This window comes from Mangifera indica, chromosome 12 (genome assembly GCF_011075055.1).
Source record: "Mangifera indica cultivar Alphonso chromosome 12, CATAS_Mindica_2.1, whole genome shotgun sequence".
NCBI classification, from domain to species: domain Eukaryota; kingdom Viridiplantae; phylum Streptophyta; class Magnoliopsida; order Sapindales; family Anacardiaceae; genus Mangifera; species Mangifera indica.
Genome location: NC_058148.1, coordinates 9494418 through 9512002, shown reverse-complemented (window position 1 = coordinate 9512002; position 17585 = coordinate 9494418). Strand labels below are relative to the sequence as shown.

At 35.2% G+C, this 17585-nt stretch overlaps 2 protein-coding genes and 1 pseudogene across 4 annotated transcripts; 2 read left to right on the top strand and 1 right to left on the bottom strand.

Moving 5' to 3' along the window:
- Positions 1 to 164: 164 nt before the first annotated feature.
- Positions 165 to 4667, bottom strand: LOC123192724 (protein DA1-related 2-like). Of its 2 annotated transcripts, none has more exons than XM_044605368.1 (12): positions 4256 to 4667; positions 3737 to 3915; positions 2711 to 2798; positions 2469 to 2580; positions 1912 to 2032; positions 1730 to 1813; positions 1542 to 1661; positions 1238 to 1450; positions 1093 to 1155; positions 874 to 989; positions 728 to 786; positions 165 to 641 (listed from the first exon to the last, which is right to left on the bottom strand). In XM_044605368.1, the coding sequence occupies exons 1-12, from the start codon at positions 4305 to 4307 to the stop codon at positions 316 to 318; spliced, it is 1533 nt and encodes a 510-aa protein (XP_044461303.1). In that variant the 5' UTR covers positions 4308 to 4667; the 3' UTR covers positions 165 to 315. The 2 variants fall into 2 exon arrangements, with proteins under 2 accessions (XP_044461303.1, XP_044461304.1); XM_044605369.1 differs by having other exon boundaries at positions 3737 to 3891; positions 4256 to 4665.
- A 2633-nt stretch (positions 4668 to 7300) lies between these two features.
- On the top strand, positions 7301 to 10680 carry LOC123192723 (serine/threonine-protein phosphatase PP1 isozyme 4-like). Of its 2 annotated transcripts, none has more exons than XR_006496930.1 (4): positions 7301 to 7806; positions 8612 to 9171; positions 9318 to 9477; positions 10122 to 10680. XR_006496930.1 is itself a non-coding variant. In XM_044605367.1 (4 exons), the coding sequence occupies exons 1-3, from the start codon at positions 7605 to 7607 to the stop codon at positions 9446 to 9448; spliced, it is 951 nt and encodes a 316-aa protein (XP_044461302.1). In that variant the 5' UTR covers positions 7304 to 7604; the 3' UTR covers positions 9449 to 9477; positions 10122 to 10680. The 2 variants fall into 2 exon arrangements, 1 of the variants encoding a protein (XP_044461302.1); XM_044605367.1 differs by having other exon boundaries at positions 7304 to 7806; positions 9260 to 9477.
- Positions 9714 to 17008, top strand: LOC123192040 (annotated as a pseudogene).
- Positions 17009 to 17585: the final 577 nt, after the last annotated feature.

Genomic DNA, 17585 nt, shown 5'->3' with positions numbered 1-17585 from the left:
CTGTAATCAGCTACGAACTTTTAACTATTAGTATGCAGCTGGGTTTCTGTACTGTTGTTTAGATTTGATTTGAGTGTCTATCGCAATGGACAGTTTGTTCTCTTAAATGCTCACAGAGCAAAGTAAATAAATGATCGGAGCATGAAAACTTCACTCTTGTGGCATAAGGATAAAATGGAGTTTTATTAAAATTTGGAAGTCGTTTGTGACATGTAATATCATGATTGAACCTCATTAAAATTTAGGAGAAGCTGCTTAAGCTTCTGTAAGTGATTAGCTTGTCGCTTTGAGTTAACCCTAGAAGTTTCTTTAGTGTTACAGTGGAAAATTCCCTGTTAGGCGAATATGCTCAAGAGTACGATGTAAACCATACTTATTGACAGCTGCATTTGCAGCTCTGAATCCTCCCCCATATGCTGGAGAACCATCGTGAGCAATTTGGTGCATGAAAAACTCACCAAGCTTTTTTTCAACCCCGGATCTTTCACCTTTCTTCGAAGATGAAGATGAAGATGAAGATGAGGAAGCTGCTGATGTCGATGGCATGTATTTCGATCCTGGCAAAACTTCTGACTCAAGCCACATATATGAAAGCACTTGACAGATGCCTTCCTCTACTTCAGGATTAAGATTGCGGTAGCCTGCAATATCAAAAGATAATTGAAGAATATAATAACAGTAGACATTGAAAGATTATTCCAATAAAAATAACCAAATGGGTATTTACCTTTTAGGCGTAGCCAACCATGCATCAACTCATGGGCAAGAATAGCACCTGTTAGTAATCTAAATCCAGCAAGGACAATAAAATCAGAATCATAGACACGTTAGTAAGATGCTAAGGAGGACTACATCTTTTGTTATTGACTTTACCTTGGAAGACCATAAAGAACAAGGATAGCAGTAACTTCACATTTCCGAGTCAGTTTCTGTGGCTGAGTCCTTATTCCCACCAGCCGGTTGCCTCCAATTTTCGGCCGCCTGAGTATCTGGATATAATCATATTAAGGACACAGCATATGCACTTAATTAGTAAAAGTTTGGCTCCCTGGGCAAGCGAACATTTATGTTCACAGTTTTCTGATAACTCACACTTGTGACAGTCTGCTCTTCAGAAAGACATAAGCCCCTGGTCTCTGGCATGTGATGGAAGCCCTGGAAAACCAAATCTAATCAGAAAAACTTCTTCGCAGGCCAAAATTAGTCATAAAATTTGGAGTAAAGAATTCGTGTTTACATTCTTCTCGCCAACAATAGCTTCATTAAGTGCTTGTCTTTCAACAAGAAGCATGGGAATCTGCTGATCCAGTTTCATATTCATTCCTTCATAGCAGTCTCTGATGGCGTGGTAAAGGGGTTGGCAATCACCAGTGTCCATAATAGCTGATTCCATACATTCTAAGCACAAGCTTCGCCCGTCCTCCAAAGAATAGTACCTCACAGTCCAAGACTACATGAAGCACAAAAACTTGATTAACAATTTTCTGTTTGGTTTTTGGATATATTTTGTAGAAGAAAGTGTTTTTAACATGGATTGGTACCTCCAAGCGTTCACAACTACAGCAGCGAGATGTGTGATCGTGTTCATGAGATGGGCAGTACTTTTGGGACCAATATGGATGGCATCTATACTCAATTAGACCAGCTCCATTCGTAGGAATCTGCAAGATTATGAAATCAATATAATATATTGCAGCAAGCAAACAAAATTAGAGTACAATTTTCTTACAAATTGGTGGCAAACTTCACATTTGGGATGTGTCATCTCCTTGAAACAAGACTTGTGATAAGGATCCCTCCCCGACAAAGAGAACTTGGATCAAAAGAAAATTGCCAGTTAACAATTAGAAGAAAGACATAAGTTCAAACATGAAACCAAAATTCTGGTTTGGAAAAAGAAAATCAAACTACCTCATGCTCAGTAATTGGGTAGCCGCAAGAATGACAACGAAAGCAGTCCGGATGAAAAAATGTCCCCATGCATCCCAAATAGTTTCCATATCCAATGTCACGGCGACATCCAGCACATAATCTGAAAGTTAAGAGGATCGTTGGCTACTTTTTCAAATGTGAACACCCAATTTCATAAATCCAGAAAAGAAATTTTATAGTTACTTTGATTCATTTATAAACTACCATTTTAGTTCAATAATAATTGTTAGAAAAATTCATGATTTGGGCTGCCATTATTATGATTTTAATAATATAGGTTTTAGAAACGGAAGATCATTCATTCCAATATAGATAATTTCAGAAGCTTCACAGATTCAAAATATATAAAGTTTTAGATATTTTTATAATATTAAAGAATTTTAATTTAATATTCTATAATATACCGTACATCCTAAAATTATGATTGATTAATTTTTTTACTTAGTTTGTAGAAAATAAATCTTATGGTAATAAATATAGTCCTTACAAAATTTATATCAGAACTGACAGAAAAGCATTATGTTAAATGCTGTTACCTATATCCTCGGGGATTATAAGGTTGAGGAGCATAAGGAGGATTTGAAGGTATCAGGCTATCCTGAAGTGCCCAAGCAAGATCTTCATCATTGTCTGCTCGCCACTTTTGTCCTGAAAAATATTCACTTTCTAACTTTCACTATAATTTCTTTCACATGTTAGTGATTCGAAAATGATTTTATATAAATTTTTAGAATTATATTCGAAAATAATTCCCAAGAAACACTGCGTTAAAACTTACCATTTGGTCTATTTAATCCTTCAGCATGAGAGAGTGCAATTGCATGGTCTAATTCCTCTTTCTCTCTTTCGGTTCTTGGACGGTCGTCCTGATGAAAAGAAATACATCACCTTTACTCTGCATAATAAATAATAATAATAATATCTGTAGAACTGTAGATAACTTGCTACCGTAAAAGAGAATCCCAAAAGAGAGCATTTCTTAGTATGATACTTTTCTAAAAAGAAATTACAACTTTCATGCAAGAATATTAAATCACTGATTTTTAAAACAAAGAAAAGAGCCAATGATTTTGATCACGTAATAGGGATGGCAATTTGGATCCGACTTTAGGGACTTTGACCCTTCCCAATCCTAACAGAGAGGGGATTCCCCCATAGAAATAGGGAAGAGGACGGGGACAGGGATGAAAAAAGTCCCCGCAATCGGAGACGGGTCGGGGATGGGGATACATGCGTCCCCTCCCCACCCCAACCCTTTCCCTCCCCGCCCTTTTATATTAATATATTTATTTAAAATATTAATATATTTTTATAGTTTTAAATTATTTATGTTTTTCAAATTTATTTAGGTTTTTATTGTGCATATTAAAGGAGTTAATATATTATATTTACGATATTTGAAATAGTAGATTAATTTTAATTTTGCTTAATTTTGTTATTTAATATATTTATATTGTATTTACATGGTAAAAAATATATTTTTTTTTCGGGTACAGGGAGAGGATTTTTTCCCACGGGGATGGGATGAGGATTTTTTTTTTTTTTGGAAGGGGACGGGGAATCATTTTTATCTCCGTAGCGGGGACGGGTCGGGGATAGAGACAGGGATTGAGATCCCCTCCCCGCCCCTCCCCGTTGCCATCCCTATCACGTAACATGGTTGCAGGCTTGCAACACTAGGTTAAGCCAGCTTTTTCATTTTTTTGAACACTTTTACACTCTGTAAAGATTTAATTTGTTACTTAAGGTAATAAACACTTAATTGATGTCAAATTAAAAAGGCATAAGTTGAAAATATTGTTACCATGGAACGACGTGGTATATGCCAAAACATGCTTTCTTCTCCTAGAAACTGTGGCTGACGGCCGCCACTATTGCTACTTCCACCGCCGCTGCTGCGGGCTGAACCGCTGCTCTTAAAAAGCTTACTCAGCCATTTCATAAAGCGAGACTTTCTCTCTGCGTATGAAGAAACAAAGTCCCCTGCTTACCGTAAAACATAGAAGCCAATATAACCCCCCAACACCCACCAACCAATAAAAGTTATCCCAATATATTCAAACGTTGATATTAAAATTAACCTTTGTCACGTAAAGTGCCATATATAAATATGTTGCTTGATATTTGAACGTGCAAATATAAATAATATTTCTAAAATCCAATGAAACCCTACATGATTTTTGTAAAAAGAAGAAAAAAAAAAAGACAGACTAAAAACACAAGAAGACATATGGGAAATTTGATTATAGTAATAATATAAAATTGGTTTAGGGAAATATAATGTATATGTATGAGATTGAAGGAAAAAGAAAGAAGAGCTTACCGTAAATACAAGGATTAGAGATATGGTTGACAGATGAAGAAGGAGGAGCCATGGAGGTGGGAAGAGAGGTATGTATAGGTTTCGCCGGAATACAGAAACGAAAAAGAAGAAAGAAAGAGAGAGAGAAAGAGAGAGGCAAAGGATGGAAGGAGTGGAGAGAAAGAGAGAGAAAAGAACAACGCAATAGGCATCGTTAAAAGAGGGAGTTGAAAAAGAAAGAAAGAGGGAGCGAGAGAGGAATCTACAGGAGAGAAAGTAACTGAAGAGAAAGAGATTCTTGGCTTGAGAAAGGAAGGAAGAGAGAGTAGATCAAAAGAGGGAAGAAACGAAACGATCACAATTCTCACACAAAGATAGTTAATTGGAAAGAGAATCTGCTGAGACGGAGAGGTTTATTAAAGTAACCTTGTGGACGGCTGGCCCATCGTTTAAAGAAATTCTTCATACACCCCATCACCAATCGCCTTCATGAATCGAGCTGGATGGAATTTTCTTTCTTTCTTTTAAAATTTTCACCTCCCATTTGATTGGAGAATGAAAGAGAAAGACGTAGAGATGATTTCAAATGATCAAAACATTCTCTTAAATTTCAAGCCAACCGTTTTTTTGCAGCAAGGGCGATCTGTTATAGGATTATTCTTGCAATGTCAATATATACTTGAGCTCTGGACAATGAAGTTTCCTTTTGGAGGTTTCAAGCTTTCCATAAGCTTTATATGCGATTATGTTACAGCAACATTCACTGAGGTTTTCATCTTCGTAATTAATATGATGCTCAGATGATTAAAAGACCAATTAAGCTTCAAGCAAACTCTCCAGGTATAGCTTTTTATTAAGCTGACAGATATCTCTCAGACTAACGATGTTTTAAAAATTCTCTTGTGGAAGACAGAATAGGATGCTCCAGTAATTTTAGGCATTAAAAGAGGTAACATTGAGATCTGATATTAAAGAAACTTCTCCATTTTCAGAACTAAGCTTTATTTTTATTTTACCAGTAATTTAGCTCTCTCATCTAACTGTACCAGCTAAAGCGGAACATATACCCTGAACAAAGGAAGCTCCAACTTTCAAGAATATATAAAGCCACACATTTGTTTATACCTATTAACACTGGCTTTGGCAGCCTTAAGTCCATCTTCAACCTCAATTCTCAAACCACTTTGTTGATAATGCATATATATAACTAAAAACAGAACAATTAATAAGCTAAAGATGCATCAATTCTATATATATTTCGTTGAAAAAGTTTTAGTTGGCTTAGAATATGGAAAGCATCTGAAATTAGCAAGATCGGATGACTGTGGAAATATTCCTTTGCGTGTTGCATGATATTTTCCGCCGTTGCTTTCAAAAAGCAGGGTTACGTCAGTTGGTAGCTTTAACAAAATTTTTTACTTTTTTTTTTTTTCTTCTGTGGATTAAGTGAGAGTCAGTTCCTTTCTTCCCTTTTAATCTTTTTAGTCAGACAAGATCATCATGACTCTTTTAACTTCAGATTTAGATGCCTTCGAAACGATCCAGAATCACATTCTTGGAACATAATTTTCATATGCCACCATCCTCGATCAGATAGAACAATATCCCTCGATTTTGTTTCTGCTAAAACAGTTCATTTGTAGATCATTAATATCTTCGAAAATGGTTTTCATTAAAGGAAAAGACTTCCATACATCTGTGAACGATATCATTACATAGTCTTTATGGTTGCAATATGACTTGTAACACCTTTTTAAATTACAAGAACTCTACAGAAGCACTAAAGCATCCTGATCTCTTCTTTATATTCAACTTATCATGTTTCTATCATGCATTCATACTTTTTTGTACTATTTTGTTTAACATATAATAACTCATGCATATTCATACACATGCACATAATATACATATCACAAGTCTGCAACAATCATACCAGTAACTTATTCTTTCAAACTTATAGATCTAACTATAGTTCTACATGGTTTAGCTTGTCCCATACACCATAATACAATCATGATACTCATTATACAACAATCTAATATCTAAAGATTGATTTTGTTAATTGATGCATCAACATGAATGACATAACATATAATTCATATCATCATTCAGCACATCGTACTTATTAAAACATTATCCTACTTACTTGGTTGCCTAGCGTGAAGGATTCGATGTAGCTCTTTTTTTCTTCTTTTGGACTCACCGAAAGACCCATCGATCGCCGAAATCGCATACTATAGTCACACTCACACAAATTTCTCTCTAAATGCAGATTTATGGATTTTTTTTTTTTTAAAAACTTTGCTTATGGGAGATAATATATTTTTCTTAAATATTTTTTTCATAACAGATTACACAAGCGTGCATCCTAAGTATGTACGATTGTGTCTCCGTTTAAATATTTTATGTAATATGTTATCCATTTTACTGATATGACATTCAGATGAAACAGACATGCAACCTTCATATACAACTGTTCATCTACTTAAAAATTCAGTATGTATATTTATTTCAACTCTTAACTTATGTCACATTTATATATGATCATAAAGTTATTTAAAAGATAATTTTCCCTTTGAGATATACATGTGTGTGTTACACATTAATACCCTTTAAGAAATTGAACAAGTACAAATATGCTTTGTTACACATTAAAGGTAACTAATAGATTTAATGGAATAAGAGTGAGGGCTTAATATTTGTTGAAACACATGGATTGGGTTGCAACCAAGTCAAGCTACTCTCAAGTAGCTTATAGCCCAACTTATCTCAAATCAAACCGAACTCAAATTCAAGTTACTCAAGTTTGACTTTCAAATTGAGTACAAGTGTGAATTGATTAGTTTGGTGAATTTATGACTCAGTTTGAATAAAATATCAATACAATCAAGTCTTAAAATATTTACTTACATCTTATAAAGAATAAAAATAAAAATTATAATATACATAATTTATAAGGTTTAAATTTGAGTCGAACTCTTTAGGGCAATCGCTACTCGTCCTGGGTCCATTGGCTTGGCTGACTCATAAACAATATCGTATAAGGAGCCCCAATTGCGCTCTGAATAATAATAAAAAAAAAAATCTTTGTAGGCAGCTCCATCGCATAGGAGATGCAGCCATCTCCATCTTCTAATCTAAACCCTCTCAGAAAAATTAAATAATTTTCAATTTCTTTTTCTTTTCCCCCTCTTTTTTTACCGAGAAATATTATATTATTCTGTTTTTAACTCTAATTTGAACACACCACCACCGTAGAACGTACACACCCAAACACTGCAACGCCAAAAGATATACAAAAATTTGAACTAAAAGCCTTTCCATTTTGATCATCATCATCATTTGATCACGGCCATTGAAGGAGGATCTGATGGCAGCACACGGGCAAGCAACCATGGACCCTAACATATTGGATGACATAATCAATCGGCTCACGGAGGTCCGATTAGCCCGACCAGGAAAGCAGGTCCAGCTCTCAGAGACCGAGATCAAACAGCTTTGTGTTGCCTCTAGAGACATCTTTATTCGACAACCTAACTTGCTTGAACTTGAAGCCCCGATGAAGATTTGTGGTAATTTATTTAGACATATAAAAAGTTTTCAGTTTTACTTGTTTTTGCTGCTTTATTCTTAAGTGATTGTTTATATTTTGTTTTAATATTATTACATTGGTCTTTGATAGACCTATTGTGTTATGGTAGAATTGTAATTTGATTGTATAATGGGTATTTTTTAAGGAAAATGACCAATCAATTTGGGCTCTATCAAGGGTAAGGATTCTAGACAAGGTAATATAGCCTACATTGTTATAGAATGCACTGTGGAGATAATTAGGATTTTTATTTTGTGCTGAATGAACCATTTATTATTGAGATATCCTTTTTTTTTATTTTTTTGTTGCTAACTTGTGATTTAATATTCTTGAATCTTTGATGTGCACTGTTTGATTGGTGAGAAACTAAATGACTTGAAGCTGAAAATCTTGGAATTATAAGTCTTGTAGAACAAACATATGTCCTTTTGGTGTAGATAACTAAGGTTGTGTGGATAAAAGTTGCAAATTTGAGTGTTTTGGAATGGGTTCTTCGATGGTCATAATAATTTCTTATGAAGTTTAAGGGATATTGATATGCTGTACTAGTGAGTGATTGCACTAGTGATAATTTTCATTTATTTTGCTTGGACGCTGGCAAGTGTTGGGTGCAAGACAATCCCTGTTTCAAGTTTCAGATGTGTTGGGTTATTATAAGAATACTGTCTAACAAATTGCACATTAGTAGACATGTCAGTTAACCACAGATTATATTGATGATTCATATCTATATAGAGGTTATGTGGCTTAGTTGATTGGCTTTGATATTTCTTTGAAATCCGCAGGTGACATACATGGGCAATATAGTGATTTATTGAGGCTTTTTGAATACGGAGGCTTTCCTCCTAAAGCCAATTATTTGTTTTTAGGGGACTATGTGGATCGTGGCAAGCAAAGTTTGGAAACTATATGTCTTTTGCTTGCATATAAGATTAAATATCCAGAAAACTTTTTTCTCCTACGAGGAAACCATGAATGTGCTTCCATTAATCGGATATATGGATTTTATGATGAGTGCAAAAGGCGGTTTAATGTGAGACTTTGGAAAGCCTTTACTGACTGTTTTAACTGCCTTCCTGTGGCGGCTCTTATAGATGAAAAAATACTGTGCATGCATGGTGGTCTTTCTCCTGACCTGTCAAACTTGGATCAAATTAGAAACCTAACTCGCCCTACTGCTGTTCCTGACAATGGTTTACTTTGTGATTTGCTCTGGTCGGATCCTGGAAAAGATGTTCAGGGATGGGGAATGAATGACAGAGGAGTTTCATACACCTTCGGTGCTGACAAGGTGTCAGAATTCTTGAAAAAGCATGATCTAGACCTGGTCTGCCGTGCCCATCAGGTGGTTGGCTTGTCCACTCTTTCTTTTCAAGTTTCTTTTTGGGTAAAAAGGTTGCGTGACTCATGGTAGTTATTTTTTCATATTCTAGGTTGTGGAGGATGGATATGAATTCTTTGCTGATAGGCAACTTGTTACCATATTTTCAGCTCCCAACTATTGTGGTGAGTTTGATAATGCTGGTGCAATGATGAGTATTGATGAAGAACTGGTGTGTTCTTTCCAGATTCTTAAGCCAGCAGAGAAAAAAGCTAAGTTTTTTATGTCTACAAAAATGTGATGTTTGCTAGCTTCTCAAGCTTAACCAAGGTTAGCTGAACATTGCTAATTATTTCATTTGTTCCTTCATCTTATTTTTGATGTAATTGGTCATGGGTTATTACATTTATTATTGAGTTAGTTCCAGTTGTGCTCATGCTTGTTCTGGGTTAATCTCACAGTTCTTCTTGTTTGTATCAGTATTTGCATTTCTCTTTAATGAGGTGGAAGGGGAGTTCAGAATTATTAATTTTTATTAGTTGATTAACTGATTTCTATCTAAAGTAATGATATCAGCTTCCGTGAATAATGCCATCCTGAAAGCACATACTGAAGTAGAAACGCAAATAGGAACTTGGAGAAATCATGTACCATCATCTTCTCAATTTCAGTCTATTGTCTTATTATCGTCATTGTATCACAGTTGACACTTAAGTCCAAAATTATAATGATACACAAAAATTTTGATTTCTGATATGAAAAAGCAAATCTATTTATATAAAAAAGATATCTCTAATGACTCATTTCTGCTCAAAGTGCCGCATTGTGCTCTTGATTTAATGTATTTCAAGATTTTGAGGAGGATCATTATCTAATTTTTATTAGAACAAATGGCTTTCTTGAAATAAATTTGATGATAATCAATCAGTTGTTGCTTCTAACTGCTGGTTCTTCTCTTTTGCGCATGAAAATAGCTGAAATGAAAGATCACTGAACACTTGAGGGGAGGGATTAGGATGTGATGCTTGGCTTAAAGGCGGGGAGATCTTCTACAACTCTGGCAACAAATGCTTTTTGTATGGGAGGGCGCAGGGGAGTGTGGGTTGTAGAAGCCAAGAAACTTTATCGTTTATATTTTCTCCCTTCATTATGGTAGCAAACTTATTGACAGTGCTTGTGTATATAAAATCTAAAGAAGGTTTAGCTTTTCAAGAGTAGGTTGAGCTGTTTGTATCAGATAGTTTATACACTTTCTGGTTTTACAAGATAGTCGATTGCATATATTGTGTTTCCATGATGGTATTTCGAAGGCCACCAAGTGAAAGGCAACCTTAAGTATGTCGGGATTATAGGCTTGTCAAGCATAAGCTAGATTTAAATCTAGATGCTTTAGACATAACCATTTTGTCTGTGTTGCGGCTGCTGCTGAATCTTAGTCGGCCAAACTTGTCAAGTGATGTGTTGTAATCTTCTAAGCTTCTTTTGTTGCATTATTTTTCGAATTTATTCAATCATATTCTCTGATAGAACAAATCGCCTTCTTCACCACTAAATCTTTGATGTTGATCAAACTGACCAATACAGTGCCTAAATTATTGTTCAAATTTGGCCATGGAGCATAAAATTCTGAATGCGGTGTTTTCTTCAGTGTTGTAAATTCTACGTCCTAATTCAGGAATAATGTTACAATCATTCTGGAAAAAAAGGAGATTGCGGAAAGGCTCAGAATTAAATGGCGTCCGCTTTTACTACCTCTTTTCTTCACGCAACTCAATTTTGATTTTTGGCTCTCTTTCTGGTACAGATTTTCCATCTAAAAGTTAAGCAATAAATTGCAAAACAAAGTACAATTATTTTTCCAATACCCATTTTCTGTTCAAAATTTCCAATCCTACTACTTTACGAGAAAATTTTTCTGGAGAAAAAGTATCAAATTAGCGGATCCATCAATGGCACTGCTAGCGGCAGGCGGTGATGACACTGTCAAGCTCTTTGATGTATCGCGTGAGCCCCGGCGATCCCTTCATTGTAAGTTACACGCCCTCTCCTGGTTGCCTTGTCAACTCGGTCAAGTGGAACCACACCAATGAGTCACTCACTCGTCTTTGATTTCGCTTTCGGATTACATTTCTTAAAAAAAATATTTAGTCGGATTTAGAGATTTACGTGTTTAGCTTTAGCTAAATTTTGCCAGTTTATTTTATTACTATGTCCATTTGAGTCGAATTTGTATTTTTTATTATTATTATTATTATTGAACTCAACTGAGCATATACTAGTGTATTAGACTTATTTGAGAAGTGTAATGTTCTAGGATTTCAGTTCAAGTGTGATATTTGGATTAGTTTCTATATTCGTGATTTAGAATGGAGGACTATTTTTCTATAGTTTATTTTTGTTATTTGTTTCAAATTGGGGTCTGTTTCTTGCAGATTTAGTTGTTGCAAGTGCTGGAGAGGACAAGAAGATATCGTTTTGGAGGAAAAATGGACAAAGCATGGGGACAATTCCTGTCTCTGGGACAGATAGTGGAGACAATATTGAGGTAATCGACTTCTGGGTTGGATGTGCCTTTGATCTTGATGCCTAACTGGTATCTACAAGACTTGTTATTCACAAATTGGATATCATCATTTCTCACATCTAGAAAGAACCAGAGTTGACACTGGGGGTTTTATATTTATACTTAACAAAATATGACCTAATATTATGTAATGCTCCTGTGTCCGGAAAGACCCTTGCGTTTTGATTGTTTGTTTTCCTTAAATTTATCTTCCATTAGCTGCCAGTTTAAGCTTTTCATGATACATTAATAAATCAATTTATTTCTGTATTTTTTTTAATTTCCAGGAATCTATATTAACTATTAGCTTTAGCAACAAGGGATCCAGATACATATGTTCTGGTGGAAGCAGCCAAGTCGTAAGAATATGGGATTTGCAGCGGATACGTTGCATCAAGTGGTTGAAGGGCCATAATAATACTATAACAGGAGTGATATACAATTGCAAAGATGAGCACTTGGCTTCTATTAGTCTAAGTGGGGATCTTATTCTTCATAACCTTGCTTCTGGAGCAAGGGCTGCTGAATTAAAGGACCCTAATGAACAGGTTGTTAGCTTCTTGCAGCTGGGTTCCTTTATCGTCTGGTGTTTGTTATTTAGAGTCTCTGGTTTCCGAGCTAATTTTTGGTCCGATGATTTTAAGGCCAGGTGCTGAGAGTGCTTGATTATTCATGGTTTAGTCAACACCTTTTAGTGACTGCAGGTGATGATGGGACTGTGAATTTGTGGGATACAACTGGCCGTAGCCCAAAGGTTTGTTATGTTACTTTCTTATTGGATTGGGTAACAAGTGCATACATTGGAAATTTGTTATGGTTAATAAGTTGCATGCTTCAGAAGGATATCATGTCTAAACTTAAACAATGTTAGACCTACTTTCATAAAAATAAAAAAAAGAGAAAAATCCCAGCTACTTCATGGAAAATTGTTCTTGATACTGTGCTTGTAACTGATTAAAGAATGGCAATTTTAGTTGATTGAAGATTGTGGAGTATGGAAATATTAAATATATAATAAAGAACATCTAGAGGACGAAAGAAATATATTTTATTCATTTTGGAATCAGTAATTAAATAAAATATATTTATCTTCTGATGCTGAATGCAGCCTGTTGATTTGGAAGAATTCTCATGAGGCCACTGGCTTTCCTGAAATAAGGGGAGTTCACTGTTTAATTCTCACAGATCCATCCTATGTAGACTATAGTCAAGTTATATATATTTATGCTTTCCTTTTCTTTTATTCATCCTATTTAGCTTCGATCAGATCATGATCAAAAAACTGGTTGGCTAAAAATTGGAGGTTAAAAGGATAACTCTAAGCTCACCTCCGCATTTTTGTTTTTCCAAAAATGGTGGCTTGACTTTTTTGTTTACTGATATTGAGTATGCATTTCAGTAGCGCTATATTTTTATTTCTGTTTGTAAAAGATAAATTCATGTGATAACAATCACATTTCAGGATACTGAGTATTCATTAGATTCTTGTTTCAGTAGTGCTATATTTTTATTTCAGGCTTTAAAAGACAAATTTATGTGATATCGATCACATTTCTGGATCCTGAGTATTCATTAGATTCTTGTTTCAGTGAGCTATATTTTTATTTCAGGTTGTAAAAGACAAATTTATGTGATGATGATCACATATCTGTTTGCAGGCTTCTTGGCTGAAACGGCATTCTGCTTCAACGGCTGGGATTAGCTTGTCACCTTCCACTGATAAGGTCTTGTCTTATTTTATTTGGTTGGAACTGTTTTCCTATTGCACTAGTGGAGAGAATGCAAAATTGTTTTGGCAAACTTTGGAACTGTGAATCATTTTTGGGGTCAGAACTTGGTTGAACTAAAAAAATACGCTCGTCTCTGAATTGTTCTCCTTGCAACAGTAATTGCAAGTGTTGGGCTGGATAAAAAGCTATACACTTGTATGACTCAGGGTCTAGAAGACCATCATCTTGCATTACTTATGAGGCACCTTTCTCTTCATTGGCCTTTAGAGATGATGGTTTAGTACTGGCAGCCGGAACTAGCAATGTTCTATGATGTTCGTAGCAAACTACAGCCTTTTACCGCTCTTCGTGCTTATAGCGGTTTAGAGGTAGGCTTCTTTTCCTATAGATGTTTTAACTAAGGACATAAAATTTGGAAATGGATCTTTATTCAGTTGTTTGCATTGGCTTGCAAGATGTCTTTTATAATCACCTTAAACTTGTTTGTATGATTCAAGTGCGTAAGTTATGTGTATGAGCTTTGTTGGTCAGATTCTTCTTTCGTAAACTAAAGTTTGCTCTTACCATGATGAATGTATGAATTGTAGATTTTCATTTTTCCTAGTTGTGCATTGTACATTTTGATTGTTGTTGTTGAATCCTTCCTTAACATTGACAAGCAGTAATGCCTTCTAAGTCAATTTGGTTATGCAGGGACTTGAATCCTCTTGTGTTGAGTCGAGAGTTACCAAGATGAGTAGAACTAAGTTGTATGCGCTGATTCATCACAGTGCAATGCTTCTCTCTAAGAGAGTCATGTTTTTCATTTTTCACTATGCATTCTTTCCTCAATAGGTATTAAAAATGAAAGGGGAAAGGTTAAATATAATTAATGCATCATATGTTTTAAACATGTTATAGAAATGTTATCTCTTGGATGATTTTCAATAAATGTAAGAATGTTATTAATATTATCATAGACAGTCAGTGATGGGGAATTTATAAAGAAAGCAATAAAGGGGAAGTCATAGAAGAATTGAAATGGGAGAAAATTAGAATAATCAAGGGAGCGAGATAGACCCCCTATATTTTAAAGAGAGAGAGAGAGAGAGAACAGAGTGAGATGGACATTGTAGGAGAAGGCTTTATTTTCAACTCATCCAACAATAATGATTTTGGCTTTTATTTATATAGCCAAATTGTAAGTAAAGGAAACAAATTACTAGTAAATAAAATAAATCTATGGGAGGAAATTAAATCTCTAAAGACAGACTAATCCAAGTGGGGAAGTCTTCTTTGATTTAAACTAGGGGAGAAGATAAAAACAAATCCTAGAGATTAACAATAGGTCCCTAATATCTCTAGGCCATCCTACATCTCATTGTTAACTAAAGATCCAGGTTGCAAATGTAATTATTGTTGTTTGTTGAGTTTGTAATCTCTGTTAATACTTTGCAGTATTTATCAGGTTGTTTCAAGTTTATGCTGGCAAAGATTGAAGCCTGTTATTGTTAATGAGAGCATTTGTGCTGCAGAGACTGCTCTTTTGGGGGGTGCTGCTGAAGATTCAATTCTTATGCCTGACCCGCTTCCTTCAGTGGCATCAACAGGCCCTTCATTGTCCACAGCAGTTCCAGGTTCTCATCTTATTAGCCGTTCAAGCACTACTGCATAAGCATCTTTGCTTTCGGTGAATAGTAGTGATTCTGTATTAAGAACATTCAATTTCTCTTTAACAGAGGAAACACCACAACATATCCATCTCAAGGCAGGTGGATCATTGGCAAGATTACGTGCTTCTCGTTCTAACTTTAAGGATGATATGGAGGTATTTTCCCCTCTTGTGGATGTTCAACCAATTACACCCACACTTGATAAGCTGTGGGATAAGCCTGAGGGACCAAAGAAAGATCATCTATCTGTTGATAAGAAGCTTTCATCCCTTTTTAATCCTTCATCCAGTAGGAGATCCCCTTTTGCAGAGGACGGGGTTAATGATCATCCAATTTTTTATTGGAAATTCAGTTCAACCTCTAAACAGGTTTAGTATTTGTTTGCATTTTTATACTAGATGCATGCAATGTGCGATATTTCTTTCTTTTCTTCTGGATGTAAATAGTTAATATCAATCTTAATGTTCATAGAGCGCTGTCTTTTTTTATTGGTTTCCTGTTCATAGAGCTAATTCAATGTGGTTAATATTGACTAGTAATCGAGACATACTTTAAGTACACAACATCTTTTTTCTACCTCTCCTTGACGTGTATTTGTATTTTCCAATATCTCCCTGGCTGCACATTCATTTTTTTTATCTACAATTTTGTGCAGGATGACGCCAGATCTTCCTATGCTGAATCAGTGTCAACACATTCTTCCAAGGTTGAAGACTCCTCCATCATGCCTCCAGAAGCTTGGGGTGGTGAAAAATTACCTAATAAATTTACCAAACTACATCTGCCATCTTGTTTTGGGACATCGACGTCTGGAGGTCTGACATCAGGGCTTGCGTATTCTGATCTGTTCTCATCACTTAGTCAGACGAGCCCATTGACAGGTTCTAACTCAATCTATGAAAACTTGCGCATCAAGGATGTCTCTTCAAATCAGGAGCCCTCTACATTGGGATTTCCGGAAAACCTTTCCTCTAGTTCAACATCATTGTCTCTTGGTGCAAAAGGCTTTACTAGGCTAGCTAACCTTGACTCACCCAGAACAACATCTTTGACTCTACCTGAGAGATATTTCACCTATGCTGAGAGAATCAGCACTACTTCAGCCTTCAGTGACAGCACATCACCTTCAAGTGGCACACCCAAAACAAAAACGGGAGCCAAAACCAGGGAAGAAATTTTGAGTAGCTTGTTGTCAAGATGTGACACATTGACCGCAATGGAACCAGGAGCTCTTCCATCCATAAATGTAAGAGTACAAGTTGGCTTCAGCATTTTTTTTTTTTTGGCTCACATTGGAATAGCTCTTTGCTTCTATTATGTCACAATGATCATTGATCCAATTATAAGGAGGAACCTCACAAACGCTAAAGGCTCCGCAGCAGGAAAGTAATTTTACTCTTCAGCTTTTTCAGTGTACTCTCGAAGAAACTCTTGATTCATTTCAGAAATCCATACATGATGATATGAGGAACCTTCATATTGAAATTTTAAGACAATTCCATATGCACGAGGTACGGATGTGTTAGTACTCCTTTGCTTCAGCTTTCAATAAAAAATTGTCTAAGCTATGTATATGGAATATTTGAACAGATGGAAATGTCGAGTGTGATGAGCTCAATTCTGGATAATCAAGCCAAGCTAATGAAAGAAATCAAGTCTCTCAGGAAAGAAAACCAACATCTGCGCCAACTTTTATGAGCACTGGTGAGGATGCCTCGGTATTATGGTTTGTTGATGGTTTCAATGAGTTTATGCTTCTTAAGTGGTATAATATCACATAGTTTACTGCAATTTTTTTTCTGGGCAAAGTTAGTGGAGCGAGGCTGGAAAAAAGGGAGATCATTTGTAAAGAATAAATTTTATTAGAGGTGGGATTTGTGAGCCTATACAGATTATAATAGTTGAATCACGTATCATATCACGCATTAAATATTTAATTTTCTGTATTATGTATTACATATAAGATACATTTTTTTTAAATAATAATTAAAAAAATAAAAAATTCTAATTGTTACAACATTTCCCATAAAATACCATAAATTTCTTAAATATATTTTTTCTATATTATTATTTCTTTAAAAAGTTTATTAATCTAAATCAATAATATATATTATATTATATAATATATATTATATATTTATTATATTGTATTTTTTTATATACCTTAATATGTGTTATTTTTTTGTTGTTTGGATTATATACTGAGAGTTCATGGAATGTGATGACGGGTTGGTTGATCATGTTAGTTATTGAATCTCGTGATGTCACGAGGTTGACTGCCAATATTGCATCATCTCAATCTATCTAGCTAAAACTGAAAATACTTTATTACAATTTCCCCCTGGTGATTCCCCTGGACTGGAAGAATGGGAATTGAGAATTTTGTCTTTTTCTTTTCTGGATTTTGCCGAACCGTGCAGATATGGTTAAATATTAGTCTGTCAAGCTGCAATCACGATAAACAGTATATATATTCTTTAATATAACTGGGGC